The 22,698-nt window shown below is 41.0% G+C and overlaps 2 protein-coding genes across 8 annotated transcripts in view; one reads left to right on the plus strand and one right to left on the minus strand.

Moving 5' to 3' along the window:
* The window catches only part of LARP7 (La ribonucleoprotein 7, transcriptional regulator), a 34,725-nt gene extending 13,315 nt beyond the window's left edge, over positions 1-21,410 (minus strand). For 2 of the 4 annotated variants that reach the window (XM_039541139.1, XM_039541138.1), the window contains exons 1-8: positions 21,162-21,292; positions 17,119-17,334; positions 15,550-15,650; positions 15,363-15,446; positions 10,216-10,380; positions 8,917-9,025; positions 6,795-7,169; positions 4,000-4,135 (exon numbers count right to left, since the gene is read on the minus strand). In XM_039541139.1, the coding sequence (XP_039397073.1) occupies positions 4,000-4,135; positions 6,795-7,169; positions 8,917-9,025; positions 10,216-10,380; positions 15,363-15,446; positions 15,550-15,650; positions 17,119-17,326 (1,178 nt within the window). In that variant the 5' untranslated portion in view covers positions 17,327-17,334; positions 21,162-21,292. Of the gene's footprint in view, positions 1-3,999; positions 4,136-6,794; positions 7,170-8,916; positions 9,026-10,215; positions 10,381-15,362; positions 15,447-15,549; positions 15,651-17,118; positions 17,335-20,200; positions 20,277-21,161 lie in introns of all 4 variants that reach the window. The other 2 variants (XM_039541137.1, XM_039541136.1) reach the window with 2 other exon arrangements.
* The window catches only part of ZGRF1 (zinc finger GRF-type containing 1), a 51,306-nt gene continuing 50,004 nt past the window's right edge, over positions 21,397-22,698 (plus strand). For 2 of the 4 annotated variants that reach the window (XM_039541132.1, XM_039541135.1), the window contains exon 1: positions 21,572-21,610. The gene's annotated coding sequence lies outside the window, so the exon portion shown is untranslated. Of the gene's footprint in view, positions 21,517-21,571; positions 21,611-21,710; positions 21,829-22,698 lie in introns of those variants that run through there. The other 2 variants (XM_039541133.1, XM_039541134.1) reach the window with 2 other exon arrangements.

Raw genomic sequence — 22,698 nt, forward strand, 5'->3', positions numbered from 1 at the left:
ATTTAACATGGAGATGTTTCTGCAAACAGCTAGAGCTTTGCTCCATAGAAACACAATGCCTATAGTGCCACTGTGAGAACGACTCATTGTTACCCTAATCTGTGCTATCAAACAAGCTGATAGGGGATTTTTAAAGAGGAGGATATCTTGTGGTAATGGTTTTAGCTGTTAACATTGACAACTGTATACTTCAAAAAAGCATCTAGCTCACCCAGGATCATACGTTTTCACAGAGCAAAGACATTAAAATAACAAAAGAGCCATGTAATGATTCTTTGAGATAAAAAGGCAACAACCACTCTGTAGTAAGGTATGGTATAAATAAGAGCCTGAGGAGGCACTCCCTGTTAACTAGACTGGAAAGGAAGAGAACACCATGGGGAATGAGCCAGGCAAGTAATTCATTGTTTATAATGTTCTTCTGAAGCATTTCTACTATGCAATAATGAATAGAAATGTAATATTCTTGTGTTATATTTCATGCAGCAGGTGTACTGAACTGGTGGAAAAGGATAGCAGACACTGCAAAGTACTGGTTTATGTGGACCCCTTCTACTTTAACATGGAGGTGCTTTCTGTGACTATAAAAAGTAAGTGCTTCCATGTTTTAGTAGAGGTGAATCCTGATCTCAGTCCTGGAATATCCATATGGAAAAAGAGGAACCTTGCCTCTGCTCTTGTGTCAGAGGATTTGTTGACCCATAAAAGGAAATAAACACAACAAGAGGAAAAATAAAAAATCATGTTTACCTATTGTGTAAAACTATATTCTATCATAGTTGGTGTTCATACAACACCAGCATATGGGTCAGGTAACTAAATTATATTTATATTTTAAAAAATTAGTATGATTTTTCTGGTCAACTTATTTAAGTGAGTATGTTATTCTAATTAATATTGATTATTACAAATGAAGTATTTATGACAACTTTTAAAGGACCCCCTTTTACAAATGAAGTATTTATGACAACTTTTAAAGGACCCCCTTTGCTTTAACATGGGGGTACCTGCTGCCTAGAAAAAGTAAGTGCTTCCATGTTTCAGTGGTGGTGGATCCTAGTGTCTTGAATTTATGACACTTCTAGAAAATAAGACTGATCACCGCTCAGAAAGCAAAGTAAAATATGCAAAAAAGTAACAAATGCTAGCGAGTCTGTCCTTTAAAATATCAACACTTATTGTTGTACTTCAAACTTAGATTTTTCACAACAAAAATGCTGCCTAAAGATTACATTTTATATTACATATATTACTCTACTATTAGAAATTACTCTGAATGTGCATGCTATATATATTTTAACAAATTCTTATATGTAGTTATATTTTACAGAAAAGAGGCATAACAGACGTTTGCAGTCTCAGCTTAAAGGACCCCCACTACTTTAATGTGGAAGTACTTGCTTTGCTCCTGATAAAGTAAGTGCTTCCATGTTTTAGTGATGGTGAAACCTGATTTTTCAACTGCAGAACATCTACACTGAAAAATTTCCCATTTCCACAGAAAACATTTGATGTGGAAACCTAAGAAATTCTGTAATGTTTTTAATCTGTAGCAAAAACATTCCATGCATTGTAGATATGAATTACACAAAAATACTCTACCATAGTAATTTAAAACATACACTCTAAAGGAGAAATCCTTCCCCATATGAGGTAAGTAGCACTTAGACAGAATCCATGGCTTAGTCTGGCATCATGACAAATATGAAATTCTCTGGGGGCAGGGGGCAGTCAATACTGTTTCTCCAGCACTAATGCATCCCTCTATACAGGATTAGTTTCTCTCTTCTTAACAGCTATGCACTCATGGATTTACTTCCCCCCCTCTCCCCCGTGCAAAAATAGTTAGTTTTGTTGTAAAGGACCCCCTCTACTTTAACATGGAAGTACTTGCTGGATGCTTGAAAAAGTAAGTGCTTCCATGTTTTAGTTGTGGTGAATCCTAATTGCTCATTTACAGATCAATTACACAGCAGAAAATGCTGTTTTAAATACACTGGTCAAAAATACACTGTGATTATCTGGAGGGCCCCAAATTGGAATGTTGTTTGTGTTTGAGAGTGTTGTTTGTATTTGATAGTACTGTATTTTTGAGTTTTATACCTATTTTTGTATTTTCCAGGTAGCATACAACACACAGAGCAACAGATAGCTGTTAAATCCAATGAGATGTTGGTATTAAGAGTATTTAGAAGGAACGTAAATAAAATAAATAGGGAAGTTTATTTTAATTTGAATCTTTTGTTATCTAAAGTTTGCTGTAAATCTCTTGTAAAATGTTTAAACTTTGTTGTTTTATATCTTAACTGCAGGCCACTACTGTTGTTAATATGCAACTCTGTTGTGTAAAAGCTGGAATTGCACTTTAGCAATGGTGATGGACTGTAAGACATACGAACAGATATACAGGAAATGGCAATGTAATACTGGACATATTAGATGCTCTCAGATAAATATGTAATTTTAGTTTGGCAATATTTAATAAAGTATGCAAAACTTTAGAAACTTGTGATTTTATTGGACAGTTATATTTTATATTTTATTTGAGAATGTCACACAGTTAACAGTGGCATGCTGGTGTAAAGAAGCATGCACATTCACGTATACCATTATGTCAAAACATGAAAGAAAGCATTTAAATTTGGGTTACTATGTAACAGTTTAAACAGATGTAAAAGATTCTATAAATTATAAACTTCTGTTTCTGGGGATTAATTTGGTCTGTTCACTTGTAGAATAGATACAACTTTAGATAATGTTTCTCTCTTCTTAGCCAAAATCTTGGAAGGATCTAAGAAAATACAACATAGTTATCCACACAACTCTTTAAAAGTATCCTTTTTGAAGGAATCCCATTAAATTCAAAGGACCTGGCAACACAGCTTGGCTAAAAAGCAGCATTTAAAATGGGAACCAACACTTTTATCCCATAATACTTACCACACGACTCAACTTATTGCTAGTTACAAGATAAGCTACATAGCTTGTTCTGCCTTTTAAAAGAATATCATAATATGGTTTCCAAACAACACTTAAAATATTTTTACCTACACACATCATGGAATTACATAGGAGAAAAGTAACTTTTTAATAGCAGATTTGGTGCCACGACTGACACCACAGTCTGCATGGATAGTAAAATCATAACTAATTAATACGTTTTCATTAATTGGAAAAAGGTGCAAAAAACAACTTGTTGAGAGAATAAACTGAAAGTCTGAAGTTCAATCCTGAACATATCAACCTATATCAGGCAAAACATGGTACATATTCCAATCTTACATTGTTGTAAATTCAAATACCACCAAGCTGAAGGGTGTAACGCTGGTGTAATTTAGTCCTGAGTTTACATGAAGAAAAAGCAGACCTGTGTGCCTTATGCAAACTGTATATAATGCCATCAAAGTACAGACCAGTTTCATTTATTTCAGTATCCAACAGTGGTCAATGAGAGATTCTTAATTAGGTTTAAGAACCTTCCATAGTGAACCTAATGGTGGGGAACTGAAGGAGGGTTAGTTAATCTTGATCCCAGCTGGTGATCAACATAGGCTGTGAACTGTAGCCCTTAACATTTTACTTTTGCACTTATTTTCTTTACATAAGAGATTGAAGTTATTTGCTACACAGACAGCAGGGTTCTGTGTATTTTTCATTATCTGAAATATAGCTAACATCCCACCATATGGTGGAAACAATATTTTCCTCATTACTACTCCTAAAACAGCAGTCTTAAGACAAATTTTGACAAGTTCTCAAATAAATAAAACCATCTGATATATTAATGCAGTGACATTAACTTGAACTAATGTTGACTGACAACTTATAGCAGTTAACTGATAAGGTGGGGAAAGCTAAGGTGGGGAAAAAAACTATTACTGCCCTACAGTGCAAGCAGGTTAATACCATTGCTCTTTTTCTGAATGGTATGGTATACTCAATCAGGACAAAAAAACCCTACTCTGAATGCTATAAACATTAGTTGGTGTCATAACATACTTTGAGAGTACTCTCAATGGAATGACCTCCTCTCCCATCTTGTGCCTTTCTTTGTGCTTTTTCTTATGCTTCCTTTTTGATTTTGAAAGAGATGTGTCTTTCTTATCACCATCTTTCTCCTCTTCTGTAGTAACTTCTAAATGAAAAACCACAAAAGAAAGATAATTGGACATGACTTGGACAGATCATATTTAAAGTGATAAACATTATAATTGAAATGACATGTTCCTTCATTTACATTGCTATAAGAAGCACTGTTGTGAAAACATTTATGATCATCTTTTCTCTTCTAATTTATTTCCACAGTATATTTTAAAAAAGTACAGACTAGTACAAACTGTCTCTGTCAACCAACATGAAAAACAATGCAGAATGCAATGGTGCCTGTTTTAGACTATTATTCACTCTCTACTTTGTTTCATTCCCAACCCTTCACTCCTTTTTCTACTGAGCACTGAAGGTTTATCCTTTACAAAGCTGAAAAGATATTGTACTCCATTGCTTCCTTCATCTTAGATTCTTAATTCTCCCTTAAGCCACCTATAATCCAGTATTCTTTTCCTCTCCACACCCCTTCTAGTTCACATCAAAACCATCTCCAGCTATGTGAATAAGAGAAACTCATTAATGGATTTCCAACAATAATTGCTGTCTCCCTACTTTTCCCCCCTCGTCAGTAGCATGAGTCAATATTCCAGGGGTTCTCAAACTTCATTGCACCGTGAGCCGCTTCTGACAACAAAAATTACTACACAACCCCAAGAGGGGGGGGACTGAAGTCTGAACCAAAGCCCAATCCCCATCACCACAGGGTGGGGCGTCAAAGACAAATTTGAGCCTACCCTGTAACTTGAGCACCACCGTGCTGAAGCCCTCGGGCTTGTGCCCCAGGTAGTGGGGCTTGGGCTTCAGCTTCGACCCCGGGGCAGTAGGCCTCAGGCTTTGGCTCGGGCCTTGGGCCCTGGGCCACAGCAAGTCTAAGCCAGCCCTGGTGACCCCATTAAATGGAGTCACGACCCACTTTGGGGTTCCAACCCACAGTTCGAGAACCGCTACACTATTCTATTTCCCATAAACTGTTCCCTGTCAAAATCACAAGCAGGGGTAGTCAATAGGCAGACTCCAGGCCAAATCTGGACTGCCAGATGCTGTTGAATGGACCCCAAAATCTTTTTATTTACTTATTATCATTATTGTTGTTTTTTCTGGAGTCCGGACCTTGACTATACATTGGCCAAGAAATTTGGACCTTGACAAAAAATAATCGACTACCCTGATCAAAAGTGATCTTATCACTCTCCTTCTGCTGAAACCCTCAGCTTACTAGTCCTCACTTGCGAACCACAATCCTTTCCCCTCTCCCATTTTATATAGACTTGGCTGCTTCAGTATGCAGACTCAATGACCTCAAAAGGTCCCTGCCAGCCCTACATTTCTATGATTTTATCATTTTTGTTCTGAAAAAAGTTGTTTTCTCAACACAAACTTTTGGATCTGTGGATATCAACTTTTTCCCCATACTAAGATTGCTGTAGTCCCAGGTGATTAGCTATTTACTCTTAGCTTCTAACCAAGGATCCTTATCTTCACATGAAAGCAGCAAAGAGTCCTGTGGCACCTTATAGACTAACAGAAGTTTTGGAGCATGAGCTTTCGTGGGTGAATACCCACTTCGTCATCCGACTAAGTGGGTATTCACCCACGAAAGCTCATGCTCCAAAACTTCTGTTAGTCTATAAGGTGCCACAGGACTCTTCGCTGCTTTTACAGATCCAGACTAACACAGCTACCCCTCTGATACTTATCTTCACATGTAATTTTGACATAGCCTTTGATATCTTGTGTTGCTGTATCTTTCTTATTTCCAGTAGAAAAGAAAAAGAAAAAGTGTCTCCAGCACATTCCTTTTCTGATTTTAATCCTACTCATCTAGGTTTTTATATGGGGCCTGTCAGCATAGTCTTGAGTTTTTAAATCTACACCTAATTTCAGTGGTGTTCCAGCTGCCCATACCAGGTCTGACTTGAGCCTTCCCTGTAAACCATATTAATTTCTGATGAGAGCATCAAATCGTACCTAGTGTCTCTGCTATTCTCCATCAAGTTCATCTCTCTGGAATGTCTCAGTGTTAGCTTTAACCTTGACAGCATTTCTATGAGCAATGGCATCCAACTCACATATTCCTCAACTCATTCTCTGAACCCTCATGTATCTGCCACCTATTGGCCCAAATACCACTAATGAATGCTTCAAAAGACTAAAGTCCTTTTGATAAAAAGCAATTGATGTTCAATGTCTGAATCCATTATCAGTCTCCTTAGCACATACATTTACCCAGTACACACTAGTCCAAGTACAAGGCCTAGTAACCCCTGAGGCCACCCCTCCCGAGGCCAGGAGTGTGTATGCCACCCCCGCCCCCTTGCACAGCTCCTTCACTCCCTCCTCCTTTCATGGAACCCTGCTCTTCTCTAGCCTTGACTCCTACTGGGCTCCCTACTCTTTCACTTGTCTGTCACCAAGTACTAACTCGCCCAAAATCCCACCTTTCCATAAGGAAGTGGGTTTTCAGGAACTGGTTCACCTTAATTTACACCCTAACAATAAGATTTCTAACACTGAGAAAGAAATTCTATTTTGTCTCCCAAATCTCTTCCCCCATTCCCACTTCTTCCTCTTCTGCAAACCCACCTTTCATTATCTCTGGAAGATTGCGAAAATCCATCTTTAGTTAATTTTGCCTCTATGCAGCTAAAAGAAAATACAAACGGTACAAAATTCAATAATATTTTTACCTTTGGAATCCTTTTGAGCTTCTGTTGTTTCTTCTTTTACAGAATGAACATCATCTTTTTGAACAGTTTTCTTGACTTTTGCACCTAATGCCTCTACATCTCCAGAGTTGCTTCTTTTTCTCTTCCCTAGCCTACTTTCCTCAGTTAACTCTGGGCTTTCTGTTCTATCCCATTTTTTTCTCTCTTTCTTAGAAGGTTGCCTATGGACTCCAGATACTTCCATTTCCAAGCACTCAGATGTTGTCCTGTGTCTCTTTGACTTGCTTATTTGATCGGCAGTAGTGTCCATGTTTGATTCTTTCATTTCTGCAGCAGACTGTAAGCTGCTCTCTTTCTTCACTTTGGATTTTTTCTTCTTTTTCTTCTTCTTCTCTTCTGTATAAAGCAAAACAACACATTTAAAACTTTGTCAATTAGCATTCCTGATTAAAGCTTAGACTAGATCAGCGAGCCTAACTGCATAGAGGTAGCACAACATGCCCTCATGTGAAGAGATTAGAGTTTGGGCCTTAAGTTCAGTTTTCAGCTCCTGGGAAAGTTGAGATTGGGATCATCCCATACGACTTCTTTGCAATTACTGGAAAGAGGCAAGAGATGGTCCCAGAGGGCTTTATTAGTTATTGTAGGGAGACAAGATAAAACTATAGAGGGGGTTTTGCTAGAATCTCCCAATACAGAGTGGGGCCATGGTCTTGTAAGTGAAGATTGAGAAGAGGTTTCCTAGAATGCTTTCTGTTGAGTTAGCAGAGAGAATCAAGAGTGCCTGAAAGGGTTGGAGGTAAAGTCCTGTTCTTCCTCACGATTTGTATGTGATTACAACATTCCCTGGAACTGGCTGCTTTTGGAGATTGGCAGGAAAGAAAAGCATCCTTACTGAGTCAGGATGGATAGGAAAGGGGGCCGATTTAAATTATGAGATTTATTGGGGGACACAACATTTGGTAGATACTGGGAAAATGTCAGAATTGTTTTTATGAACTCACTGAATCTATCACAATTTGTATATACCAAGAACTACATGCCTGCCAAATTACTTAATAGGGAGATTATCTGTATTGTAAAGTGGGAAAATTAGGTCTGATACCCAGTACTGTTTATTTGCTTCCAGAATGGCATGGGCAGGGAACACTACTGAGAAGCATCAGTCAGATGCTGAAGTAGAAGTGGCACCTTCACCTTTTGACTCACACCGATCACCGCTACAAATGATTAAGGAACAAAGCCTTGTTGTTAAAGGAGTAGACAGTCATTGGCCAGAAAAAATGATGGCTGTGATGAGAAAACTCACTGTGTGAATGGAAGGAGCCTCAAGACCCCACATGAGACAAAGTGAGCTCCTCCATCAAAAACAAGGTAAGAATGAGCTGTGCAAGTCAACTGAAACTATAATCATGCTCCTTGAAGAATTATGCTATCAAAATTAATCTACAGATCACTTACAGAACCACTGCTCAAGCATACTGAAGGGCTTTCCCTTTGCAATTTTCCCCATGTTTCTGTGGGCAAACGTTCTACTGACATTTAGAAGTCCCTGCCCAAAGGCACTGGAGTTATGAAGACTGAAGGATCCTCAGTGAGATATTCAGACAGTAAAATTCTGGTAAATTTCTCTGGTTCTACAGAAATACAGCTAACAAGTTGAGCAAAAAGAAAATGACAGATGGTTGCCATCCAAGACCTGCTAGACCTAAAACATTTTGGTTTTAGCAGCCTTAATCTTTAAATGTAATTTTGCTATTATAATTTATATCCTTCTCTTCAATGCTTAATGTTTTTATGCAAGTGTGACAAATCTGACTGGGACTCATGGTGATTGTTTAAATGATGAATAATAAATAGTAGAGCATAGTCTGCTAGTATGAAAGCAAACAATGTTGCTTCTTGGTTAGCAAGAAAGGAAATTGTCATCCTTATTCAAGACAGAAAAGAGGCAGAAATTCACTACATCATCTCTGTATTCCAGTTTTCCTTCCTAAACCCATATTTGCCAAGAAAAACAAAAAGTTACAAATTTCCGTTTCAATAAAGTTTTAAATTAATAAACAGCAGCAAAATGAGTTTAAGATGTCTGAATTAAAATATTATGCCCAAAATATCCCCCTCCCCCACCACTAATACCTACCCACTACACTGCAGTCACTTGTATTCAGTGCAGGAACAGGCTTATTTTTTACTGTTCTGGGGAACATCCCAGGTTTTCTTGGTGCTTCTTCTGGTGGATTATTCAAAAACTTAAATTTAAAAAAACAAAGTATTTAAGATCAACAAAATATTGTTTAAAAACTAAATTTATTCACAGCAGAATACCCCCCCCCCAAAGAAATAATTACTAAAAATATATACTGCCTCTACACCCATTCTAGAAAGATGTGGTCTCTGAAGAATCCAACAAAGGGGGTACTTTCTTTTTGATAACTGGTCCACGAGCACTGCTTAAAAGTTTATTAGTCTTCAAGACATTAGTGTTACTAGCTCCTTAGGCCAGTACAACAGTTTTACTTTTATTTTTGTTGTGCTATGGAATGATAATTTCTAAAACCTCAAGACCACACCACAAAGCTATGATGAAAGTTAGTATTAATACCTTCACTATCCTCTTCCAGTGAACTGTGCAAGGCCATTTCATTCCCATTTTGCTTCTGTCAAACAGATTTTTATTCTGGGTTCAAAAGGAGCTAAAAAATAGCCCAATGAAATTAAGGGAGAAAATATCAGTGTGTTTTTCTCCTATTTGCTCCACTTAATTTAACTGAATTAGAAAACTTTACAGTTCGTGAAGCTACTTGCAGGTTTAAGACCAAAAAAAAAATCAAGGTGATGTCCAGGCTTTGAAATTTTATTTTTTCTGAGAATTCCTGTATTTAATGCTTAAGTTTCCCGTCCACTGCCCTTTACAGCACTGGAGACTATTCACATTTGCCACTCTATTATGATTAAGGCTGTGAGTCTTTCACAGAGGTCACGGATTCTGTGACTTTTCCAGGACCTCCGGGACTTCTGCAGCTTCAGCGGCTGCCCAAGCAGTTGCAGCCGGCCCGGGGCCAGCCACACCGGCTGCTGCTTGGGCAGCCCCAGGCAGCTAGTCCAGGGCGCCCCCCCCCCCCCGGGAGGAGGAGTCGCAGCAGCAGCGGGGCCCCCTTGGCCGCCCCCTCAGCAGCAGTGGCAGTATGGGGCCACACCCCCTGGAGCAGCAGCAGCCACCAGAGCACCCTCCCCCAGATCAGCAGCGTCTGCTGGAGCGCCCTCTCTGCAAGCGTTTCAGATTTAATTAGGGGTATTTTTAGTAAAAGTCATGGACAGGTTGCTGGCTGTGACTTTTTGTTTATTGCCCGTGACCTAGCCATGACTTTTACTAAAAATACCCATGACTAAATTGTAGCCTTAATTATGACATGGAAAGAAGTGTTAAAGCTGGGCCTACCTCAATAGCTTTGTCTGCTTGCTCTCTTGTTTCAAATTCAACAAATGCAAATCCCTTTGGGTCTCCAGTGGACTTATAACGTGGGATACTGATATAAACTACATTACCACATTTCCCAAATACCCGCTCAATCCAACTGTGGTTGACATTTTTGGGAAGCAGCTCCTAAAAAAAATGAAACATTTTATTTCTCTTTTAGCAATATAATATACACATTCCTGTATAGTCAGTTACCATAGTATCAGAGGCTCAATGTAGCATAGTACTGCTAGCTATTTAAAAGTTTTCAATGAAATATCTAAGAAAAATTTAGGAAATATTTTCACATTTCTAGACAAGTATGCTTATAGAATAAAATAGGTAGATAAGTAGTAGTAAATTCCATCAGTGGGGTAACAGCAGGTTTTAGCATTCATCTGGAAACGTCACTTTAAAGCAGTGGTGGGCAACCTGCGGCCCACCAGGGTAATCTGCTGGCGGGCCGCAAGACAGTTTACATTGACCATCCACAGCCATGGCCGCCTATAGCTCCCAGTGGCTGCAGTTCGCCATTCCTGGCCACTGGGAGCTGCAGGAGGCCGTGCCTGCAGATGATATATGTAAACAAACTATCTCACGGCCCGCCAGAGGATTACCCTGACAGGACGCAGGTTGCCCACCACTGCTTTAGTTTGTACCAAGGGCACAAACAACAACAACGTAGATTTGATATATGTTATTGTCTCATTTCCTGTACCAAAACCTCAATTCTGCAATCACATCCATGCACGAGGACCCTTGAGCCAGTGCAGTCTCATTGGTCTGAAACAATCAATTCACAACACAATGTTTTTTTGACTTTGGGTAACTCGCGCTTCAGAGAAATAGGTGTTCATATGCAACAACAAACAAGCACTAGTGAAAACAACTGGTAAATTAAACCTGGTAGCTCTTTAGTTTTTAAACTTTATGATGAGCACTAGAATGCTAACTGACCACCTGTAGTGACGATCAGTGAGGGGTTTTCAGCCAGTCACCTGGGCAATATTCACATATGAATTGGCAATTTTATGCCACAAATTTTGGCATATGCAAAGGATGTGTTCCTATTCATCTGAGACTACAAAAGTGGTCTTTGTGTTGATCCTGCACAAAAACCTCTCTCTTCCCCTCTCCAGGATGGAAGCAGAACCTATCAAGGACTCTAAGGGTATGTCTACATTGCAATTAAAAACCTTCAACTGGCCTGTGTCAGTTGGCTTGGGCTAAGGGGCTATTTAACTGCAATGTAGACATTCGGGCTCAGGCATCAGCCTGGGCTCTAGGACTCTGCTCTGGAACTCTCCCTTGCTATCCCTTAACACTGTCTCTGGCTTTTAATTTACTGGATATGCAGAAGAGCAGCTGTTGTGGCACAGGTGGGCTGTAGATTTTTTTTATAGTATGTTGCGGGGGAGGGGGCCTCAAAAAGAAAAAGGTTGAGAATCCCTAGTGTAGACATACCCTAATACAACTATACCACCCCATGGTTGCACATCAAAAGACGTGATTTACTACTGTGTGAAATTTAAATCACTGTATAAAAAAAAAGACATTGGTCTCTCTCTTTTTAAAAAAATCTGTAGGTGGTAAGAAGGATCAGATATATATTGCAAATTACTCTCCATATAAGAGCTTTGGGAATTTGGTGATCTACAAAATATACACCAGTGATTCTTTTTACAACAATTTCAAATCAAAGCCTAACTAAATAGCTCATTAACATAGGAACACCTTACTTCAAATGATATTGACAGAAAACTTTCAAAATATTTGAAGAGCTTTGGAATAAGGAGAGCTTACAACTGCTTTAGGGAATTCTATTAGCACTATCACACCACACTTAACAAATGCCCAGACATCACTATTTGTTGTTAAAGAAAGGAGCTGCTGTATACTTGATTCTCTAGAATGACCAGAGTAACCCAAGTTATTTACTGATCTGTATAGCTGTGGTACTTTGCACATGTATATACACCTACATGGTGGTTACTGAATACATGCCACCACAAAAAGTTTGGTACACAAATCAAAAAAATGCTGGTTCAATGAAAACTCAGTTCCCCAAATGGCTCCTGCTACATACCTACAGGAACTCCTCACTTAAAGTCGTCCCGGTTAAAGTTGTTTCATTGCTGATCAATTAGAGAACAGGCTCGTTTAAAGTTGCGTAATGCTCCCTTATAACGTTGTTTGGCAGCCGCCTGCTTTGTCCACTGCTTTCAGAAAGAGCAGCCTGTTGCAGCTAGCTGGTGGGGGCTTACAACCAGGGTGGACTGGCAGTCCCCGTCAGCTCCCCACTCTCCTAAGTTCCCCCTGCGGCAGCCGCCCAGCAGGCTATCCATTGTCGGCAGTTCAGCTGTCCCTCCCCAACACTGCTGTGTACTGCTCCTGCCCTCCACCTTGGAGCTGCTCCCAGGAGCCTTCTGCTTGCTGTGCGGCAGGGGAGCCTAACGTCAGGGTGTCAACCTCTATAGAGCGGGGGGATGTGGGGGGGACAGGACGACACACAACAGGGCTCAGGACAGCTGCTTTCTCAACTTGCTGATCTACTTAAAAAGGCAATGTACTTAGGGTGGGGTCAGCGTACTTAAGGGGCAATGCGCATCTCTCTCTCACATACAGCATGTCTCTCTGTTTCTGTCTGTCATATTGTCTCCCCTCCCTCCATTTGTGCTGCCTTGTAGAGTGTGAGGCTACATTAACAACATGTTAACCCTTGAGTTCTCAGCCAAGTGCTAGTTCATCATTTAAAAGTAAGGCATTCCCTTGGAAATATCTCACCCTCTGACTTCACCACCTCGACCATGCTCCACAATCATCATTGCTGTGTACAGTATTAAATTGTTTGTTTAAAACTTATAGAGTGAGAGAGAGAGTGAGTGAGTGCGTGCGTGTATATGTATATATGTCTTTTGTCTGGTGAAAAAAATGTCCCTGGAACCTAACCCCCCCTATTTACATTAATTCTTATGGGGAAATTGGATTCGCTTAACATCATTTTGCTTAAAGTCACATTTTTCAGGAGCATAACTACAACATTACATGAGGAGTTACTATACTTTGATACGAGCCATAAAAGCTCTCTGATGTCCAGGGGACTCCTAGATAACACCCCAGTGAAGCTGGAACTGGCTACACAGAGCTCCTTCTGAAAATCTTCTAAGAATACAGCTCCTCAGAAGGAGCACTAGCTTAGGGGGGAGGGATAGCTCAGTGGTTTGAGCATTGGCCTGCTAAACCCAGGGTTGTGAGTTCAATCCTTGAGGAGGCCACTTAGGGATCTGGGGCAAAAATTGGTCCTGCTAGTGAAGGCAGGGGGCTGGACTCGATGACCTTTCAAGGTCCCTTCCAGTTCTAGGAGATTGGCATATCTCCAATTATTACCTTTATTACATCAGCCAGCTGCATTTTTTACTGCCATTGCTAGCACTGTTGTATTGCTGCAGCACCAGCATTCCAGAGAGATTTTCAGGAAAATCTCAGTATAGAGACAGTGAAGAGATACTTAGGGTTTTCCAGAAATGAAACACTGAAACCAATCAATTTAGGAGCTTTCTGCTATCAAAAGACCGACAATACTACAGGACAAACCAGATTTGCAACAAACATGTTGGTACTTCTAAAACTAATAATTAGTGTTGTAATGTATGCTCTACAAATGACCTATAAAATAGTTCTAGATTATCTGTTAAACTCATCTTCTCTGATCAAGTTCTCTTTATCATCATCCTAAGACTTTGTTTACTCTAAGCGAATACATATATAAATAAAAGTGCTTGTCTGTATCAGTGCAGCTCCTCTCATGTTACAAACTGTGGAAGCAATAGTGCAGGAAAATACACAAAAATTTCTCCAATATAAATATCCCTTGTGTGTTAAAACAAATCTTGCTTATCTTGCTAACATTAGTTAATTTGAGTTCAATCATTCACCGTATATGCTGCATCTTGATTTAACAGTAAAAGAAAAGCAATAGTAAAAGTGACATTAGAATATTCATGTTATGAAGTATATCATTACTCCAAAGCTGCCTTGTTCTCCAGTCTTCTAATTCCATTAACAACCTGTCTCAAGTACCAGCTAGTATTCATTATTTGTTGTTCATTATCCTAACCGGTTCACAGATTCATAATTCCAAGGCCAGAAGGGTCCATTGTGATCATCTAGTCTGACCTCCTGTATAACACAGGGCACAGAATGTCCCCAATCTTGATTTTAAAATTATCAGTAACAGAGAATCCATGCATCCCTTGGTAATTGTTCCAGGGGTTAGTTACTCTCACTATGAAAAAATTTATGCCTTGTTTCCAGTCTGAACTTGTCTAGCTTCAACTTCCAGCCATTGGATCATGTTGTACCTTTCACTGTTAGATTGAACAGCCTGTTATTAAAGATTTGTTCCCCCATGTAGATACTTGTAGACCAGAGGTTGGCAACCTTTGAGAAGTGGTATGCCAAGTCTTCATTTACTTACCGTAATTTAAGGTTTTGAGTGCCAGTAATACATTTTATATTTACAGGAGCAGGTGGATGGAACCCCAAACTGGCAGAGCGCTAAGCGGGGCCGGCAGCTGGGATCCTGGCTGGCAGGGGCTGGTGGATGGAACCCCAGACCGGCAGCGGGTGTGGCACACGGAATCCCAGACCGGCAGTGGGCTGAGCTGCTTAGCCCGCTGCTGGTCTGGGGTTCCGTCCACCGGACCCTGCCAGCCGGGGTCCTGTCCGCCAGCCCCACTCAGCCCGCTGCCGGCCTGGGGTTCCGTCCATCCAGGGGCCAGGACCCCAGCTGGCAGCAGAGTCCCACTAAAAATCAGCTTGGGTGCCGCCTTTGGCATGCGTGCCGCAGGTTGCCGACCCCTTTTGTAAACTGTAATCAAGTCACCTCTTAACTTTCTCTTTGTTAAGATAAACAGACGGAGCTCCTGGATTCTCTGTTTATAAGGCATGCCTTCTAATCCTTCACTCATTTTCATGGCGTAGCACTTTACAAGACAGAAACAAACCAGGTGCTGTGGAATTTACAGTCTAAAATTCAGTAAGAATAAGTTTTAGATTAACCCTCATAAACAACAGAATAGTCCATAAACCTTCAAGACATGAGACACATGTAACGGATGCAATCTTACCACATATACAGTACGACTATCCACATCTTTTGGTTGCTCACCCAGTGGCTGACGTCTTCTGATTCTAGTTCCCTCTAAATCCAGCTAAGAGCAACAAAGACAAATTAGGACAGCATTTTCTATCATATTGTCTGCCACCCCAACTACAGTAACAGCAGCTAAAAAAGAATGAAAAAACAATACACACTTCTACAACAGATGAGCTTTTAACTGCTCGGGCTATCAATTTCCCATCAGTCGTCAATTTTTTCATTTTGTTGAACGATACAAGAAGTGATATGTCAACATCTGGGGGGAAAAAAAAGCAAGTGGTGAAAATAGTGCAAGTTAAAAAGAAAAGTATTTAGGCCTCAATCACATTAGTAGCAGATCAGTATTATCTATGTATTCTAAAGCATCACAGAAGCCACTGGAACTATTTCCATGCATGAAGGCTGCAAGAGCATACCTCTGGTTTGTAACTATGTTGATTATTGACAAGAATTTACATAGAAGTGGATTTTTACTGTCTGTAATTTAGGCTTTCCTAATCTTAGATTTTATTTCTCTTCCCCATTAACCTTCTTCCCAAAGGAATTTTGATCTATTCTTTCAACTCCCACTGGTAACTATTCTCTTTGGAAATAAACAAAGAAAAACCCCTTTCTATTGTGGTTTTATGATGCAAAAATCTTTTTCACTGAAGATGGGCCTTTTCTCCAAGCACTCACTTAGTGTTCAGATTCAACCTAATGCTCCCATTACAAAAGATCCCTTCACTCCCTCTATTGAGTAGTAATGAGTTATGTTGCTAAAAGCTTGACAGAAACTGTTGCAATATTTGTACTGGTAAAATTTTTACCAAGTTTAAGATTAACATGCAGAAAAAAGGTTAATGTATAGACATTTGGAAGAGGGGTTTAACATCATTTTTAGATTGCATAGCATTTGATATAAAGTAACTCTAGTACATTCATTTACCATACAAACCCACATAGGAGGATGTCCACAATACCGTACCAAAAATTGAAGGACCTTTGAGCATGTACTAACATCACAAAATCACATCACATAGCACAATACAGCTGAAAGAACCTTTTCCATCTCAAATGACAGGTGTTCTGTGGTTCTTTAAGAAACCTAAGTAAAAATTTGTGACACCTGTAGTTTTTTCCTTTGTAAGGTAAAAGTCAAACAAACCACACAAACAAAAATCAAAGGACAGAGAACAGAACTGTCACTAGCCTTCCTTGCCATGCAAAGGAACAACCATTCACTCATCCAAACATATATAAAACACAAAATAAAAAAACGCTGGAACAAAACCAAAAGCAAAACAAAAGTGAGAGCTCTCATGAGTCCATACCAGCTACACTATAAACCAAATATTAATAGTGAGATTATGCTTTCATATTTTTTCACTGATTTAAAACAAAAAAACCCAAAACCAAAATAAAAAAGAACAAAATCAAAAGAACCATGAATTTTCACCCATGAAGAGTCTCCAAAAGCATCATCATAATAGGATGTAAGGGTAGGGAAAGAATAAGGATAAATAAGATTCCTCATAAGCCAAGTAGCCATATCTCTCTTATGAGTGGACTGTCATTGCTCCAATGGCTTGCATGGGCTTTTTCCCCTGCACAGCAGCTAAACATGCAGAATGCCTCCATAATTCATATATGCAATAATTAAGAACATCACCACTGCAGATGAAATTACAATTCAAAACAGAAATTTGTTTACCACTTTCTCAATTATTTTAGAGCAAACTTACATCCATCTCTAGACTTCTCTATTTGCTCTCGGAGGAACTTGTCTTTGTGAAGGTTGACATCTCCAAACCAGAAATCCACTTGTTTTGCTATATCTGACAGCACCTGTTTAACCCTCGACCTTTTCTTTTTCTCTCGTTCCTTTTTCTGTTGGGTGCTTTCCTCCTCCATGGCTTTGCCTCTTACAGTTTCATTCTCTATGCCAGTCATTCTGTCATCTGAAAATTAAACATAACTTTGTAAAAAACAGAAGTTTTTCCTACCAATAGTAGGTAATATTGCTTTGCTCTTCTATAGCACTTCCCATCCAATAATTTCCAAGAGCTTTATGTTTGCAGTGTTGCTGTAGTCATGTTGGTCACAGGAAGAAGAGCTGCATAAGCACAAAACCCTTGTCTTTTTCACCAACAGAAGTTGGTTCAATAAGAGACATTAACTTACCCACCTTGTCTTTCCAGAAGCTTATGCTGGTTATCACCAGCTCAGGATCTGGCAGCATTAGTTTCTGGTCTGAGCCCCAAATTTAAGAACAGTCTGCTTTCTTGTAGAGAAGTGCAATACCAAAATGCATTTTAACACTTGGCGGTAGTATTCAGCACAAATAGATTTGTGGTGGCAATGGGATGCACATAAGAAAATGGTCCTTGACAGATTATCAAAAAGCTAAAACACACCTCTGCAAGTAGTTATACCAGGAAAGGATGTGGAGAACCAATTTTTTTCAATCGACATCTTCTGAGTACAGTACAATGCATTTTCACTACATTTTTAACATTGTGTCAAAGATTTAGAGCACCACATTTTGGGGCTCATTGATAAATACTGGTTTTTGCAAGTCTACGTTATAATTTGGATGTGCTGTATTTAAAAATAGTTTTCCTTTTTCTCAGTTATTTAGAGTCTGATCTTATGAGGTGCTGAGCATCCTCAACTCCCACTGACCTTACTGGCAAATTGAGAGCTCTTGGCAACTAATAAAATAAAGCGCGTAGAAAACAGAATGTAACTTGAGCAAAGATAAGTTATATGGATTTATATAATTAGAGAGAAAATATCAAACTTGATCTTGTGCATCAATAGAAGTACGTGTTATTTAAACTCTAATTTATTTTTACCCTAGTGTCACTCTTCAACCTTAAGAATGACCAGTCTTTCAGACCACTTTATTCTGTATGTGTAAAATAAAAACAGGCACAGCTTGGCAAAAGTGGGAAGGTGTCTAAAAATGAAGCTATCACAAGTTGAAGTATTTTACGTGTGATAGCTACTTAAGTCTTCCCATTGCTTGGCCAATGGCTAGTACTGCAATACAATATACCAGGAAGTGGTGCTTGTAGGAGAAACATCAGAGAGGAAGCTCATCTATATAACAAGATGGCATAAAAATGGAAATGGTTTTCAGATTATTGTGTAAATCAGGCTCCTCTAAGCAAGATTCCAGTTTATCTCCCTGCTGTGAGCTGACCATTCAAGTTGATTAAGGTCAATAAGTTGTCAATTAGTTTGAAAGGATAAGTGAGGTCATACTCTGACCACTGAGCCAGAAGTTCAACTCGAGTTCAAGTCACACTGCAAGACAAAAGTCAGCAATGCAATACAGTATTTGGTAGGAGGCTAAAAGAAAAATTGTACTATTAATTACAGGTACTTTTTTCAGATAGAGGACACCTCTGATGACTGTCCGGTTAGAAGTTAAAGACTGCAAGCCAATTCTCTAAATAAAATATTCAGGCATTATAGATGTATTCCAGACAACATCCCCTCTCTGAAAAACAAACAACAAAAAAACCCACCTAATATCCAAGTCTCTGAAAGCTACTGCTCATCATATAATGGCGGCTGTGCTTGTCTTGTCTACACCATCACTTAACTATCAGTATCCAACGAATCTGTAAACTATTTAGGAAGCTTCAAGTATTAAGGACACTGCACAAAACCAAATTTTAGTTTAAGCAAATTCTATATTTTGCTGAGAGCATTAATCAGGTCCCAAGTTTTGGCTTTGCCAGAAGTCCTGAGCAAGGCTAGCTTGACGATGCACTGCCCCAGGTCTCAGAGTCACAATAAGATGCTCAAGAGAAGGGGGATGAGAAATGAAGATGAATGTTCTATTACCTGACAAATACCTTTCTTCAACATGCCAGCTCAGCTGCACTGGCTGATGTACACGTGGGGAGGTGGGGGGAGAGCCACAGCTCTGGTAGGAGGAGGAGTGATCCCACAGAGCAGGGGTAGTCAATATGTCCAAATCTGAACCACCAGACGCTTTTGAATGGACCAGAGATTTATTTACTTATTATAATCATTTTTATTATTTTTTCTCTGGAATCTGGACCTTGACTGTATCCTGACCAAGAAATGTAGACCTTGACAAAAAATAATTGACACCCCTACAACAAAGGATGTCCTCCTTTTTTCCACTGCTAGTCATGATTCTGGTAGCCAACACAAGAAACTGCTTTGAATTAGCTGGGTCGCAACCTGGCACTGTATTGTAAAACTGAGGGAAACTAACATTATTATTTGTGGAAGAAGAAAGTCATATTATTCCCTTTGAGTCATTCACCACTGAGGTTTGTTACTTGGCCTCAGCATCAAGTTAAACAATTGACATTCATTGGATTTGTATTTTAAAAAACAAAGGATTGTACAAAAAAGCCTCTTAGATTTCAACCATAATGAAGTCATAGAAAATACCCAAAAATCATAAAAGCTTGCACTCCAGGTCATTGTCTTACGAATGGGACACTCACCAAAGTACATTCCATTTTTTTCTATTTTCTTACTCAAAGTAGCTATAGCAATATCCTATTCTAGCACAATATCAATGGTCAGAACTACCATTTTACATAACTATATTAAAACCAGCATCAATGCATTTCCACAGTTAACATCTATTGCCTAGAGTATTTTCTAATTATTCCTCAATTTCCAACTGGCATGCACACCAGCTGCTCAAGTAATTTAAATAGAAAAGATTTTAAATGGAGCAGCACATTATGCACAAAGAGTCCAAGCACAGAAAGGACAAACAATAACAAAACTTATCAATAAAAGCTATGGGCCAAACAATGCTATACTTACCCAGACAAGTTTTTGTTGACTTCAGTGAAAGTTAGGCATTTATAAGAATTACAGGATGTAAGCGACTGTCAAGCAACTGTGGTTTGTCAGAAAAAAGCCTTCTTTTAACCAACAGAAATGGGTCAGAGGTTCACGAGTCACAGTGGTACCGAGAGACATGTTTAATGCTTACAATGCCAGATTCTATTCTACTCTCACATGTGCAAGGTGCTGCATGTAAAAAAGCACTGGCAGCTTTGTTACAATGTTGAGCAAGTGTAAATGCAGTATGGTAGGGTTAACAAACTGAATTGGGGGCTGCAGAGCTGAATTTGGATTGCAGTTTTAGAGTATGTTCTAAACAGCACTGGAAACTTGAGCGCAGACTCAGGTTTGAACCCGCACCTCTTATCACCCACTCAGAAGGTTATCTACTAACCAGCAAGCACTCAGGACCCAGCTCCTGGGGCCCATGGGGGGGGGGGGGGTTGAAGAGCCTGATTCTCTGTGAGACTTGGGTCCAAGCCCTATCATTTTGTAGTGTGGATGCAGCTCAAGCCACAGACCCAAGTCAGAAGGTCTGTGTAGCACATACTGGACAAGTGAGCCCAGCTCCAGCAACTGTGAGCCCAGGTTGACAATACTGCGTGAACGTTCAACCCAATGCACAAGCGTAGGTCGGGTTTCCAATGCAGTGTAGACATGGCCGGAGACACAGCAGAGCAGAAGGCAACCCCCTCGCTACACCACTGCAGTGACCGCAAAGGAACTGCCCCTCCCCGTGTCAACGGCCTCACTCCGGAGTGCTGGGCGGGAGTTACACCGGGGACAGTAACAGCACTTCGGAGTCACCCCCTCAAGCCCTGACGGACAAGAGACGATGAAGGGATGAGCTGCAGCCCCCCCCAGCGCCCCCCGCGCTACTAACGCCCCCGGGTCACACACCCGTCCCCCCTCCCCGTCCGGAGAGCCGGGCTCTGACCTGCCGCCGCCAACTCCGACGGGCTTCTGGCGCCGTGACGTAGAAACCCGCGGCCAGAGACCCCCGGACTCCCGCCCTCCCCGGCGCAGCAGCAGTCAGAGCATCGGTACCAGCGCGCGACGCTCCGCCGCGGGGAGAAAGGCCCCCGCCTGCCCGTCCGCCGGGTCCCCGTGCCAGCTGCCTGCCCAGGGCGCGCCCAGCGCGTGCCACGGCCACAGCACCTCCCCGCTACCGGCTCGCCCGCCAGGCGGCGGGGGGAGGGGCCTTCCAGGCTGTCGCGCTGGAAAATAACGTCATCGACAGCTGGCGGCGCGGGAAACCTTCAAACCTGGGAGACAGGCCGAGCCCGCGAGAGGTGCGGGGAGGGGGAGGGGTGGCTCCTGCCCGCTCCCTGCGCTCCCTGCGCTCTGACACCTCCCCCGCCCCCCCGCTCTCTCGGACGCATCGGGGTCAGCACAGCGATCGCCCCTCAGCCCCCCCCCCCGCCCCGGCTTTAACGGTGCCCCGAGAGGCTGGGCGCGCGATCCGTGCCGGGGAGGTTGGGAAAGGCCGGGGCGGGGGAGGCCGGCTCGGGCTGCTGGTTGTTTATTGCACCGGGACTAGCAGGAGTGCAGCGCCCGCTCGCCCTGTGGGCTCGGGAGGGGGCTCGTCCGCCTCCACGGAAGCGGTCAGTCAGTGACATGAAACGTCTGGTAACGAAGACCAGAGCCGCAGGCAGTCTGGACGTACCCCCCGGGTCTCCGCTCCGCGGCAGCATTTCTGCGCTCGCCTCCTGTCTAGGCCTTCTGGCACCAGCGTCCTCCAGCCTAGCTAGCGGGAGAAGGGCTGATGGGTTTTGTTTGTTTTAAGCACTTTAAAATAGGCCTCCATGCATGCTCTCCAGAGCGGGGGCTGCCCGTGGTAGATGTTTGTGAAGTGATCGGGCCTCTAAAGGAAAAGAGCAGAAACCCAACTTTTTTCCAGGGCAGGTCACCTTAGTGCTTTTCATCAGCTTGCTCCAGAGCCAGGATTTGCTATAGTCAGTCCTGGTTCACTTTTTTTTAAATAAAGCTCTGCTAGACCAAAGAAATCACGAAAAAATTATAGCGCCTACTGTCTTGCTATCAGACAGAAAAATAATATCTAACTTTGAAATTATAAGAACTTCAGTTACACTAGTAACCCAACTTTCAAGGGTAAAAACCATTAGTCTTTAACGTTGGGATTTTTAAAAGCACTCAGTATTGGCTTAACTCTGCTGTCATTGAAGTCAGTGGTAAAAGTCCCATTGACTTCAGTAAGACCAGTGTTCTGCTAACATGGAATGCTTTTGAAAATTCCCTTCTAAATGGTTTGAGAGAGTGACTGTTAATCACCTTTAATATGAAAGGAGTGATGTGAGAGCAAAGTAATGCTTCATGCTCTGCCATGAATATATGAGTACAGGTTGTTCTGGTACAAATCCTTACAGGGCCATAATACTTTCTAGGAATTAGTGCTGGATCAGAAAGAAAAGTTGATTATTTTTCTTCCTTTTAATTTCTCTCTTCCTTTGCTG

This window comes from Mauremys reevesii, linkage group 5 (assembly GCF_016161935.1).
Source record: "Mauremys reevesii isolate NIE-2019 linkage group 5, ASM1616193v1, whole genome shotgun sequence".
NCBI classification, from domain to species: domain Eukaryota; kingdom Metazoa; phylum Chordata; order Testudines; family Geoemydidae; genus Mauremys; species Mauremys reevesii.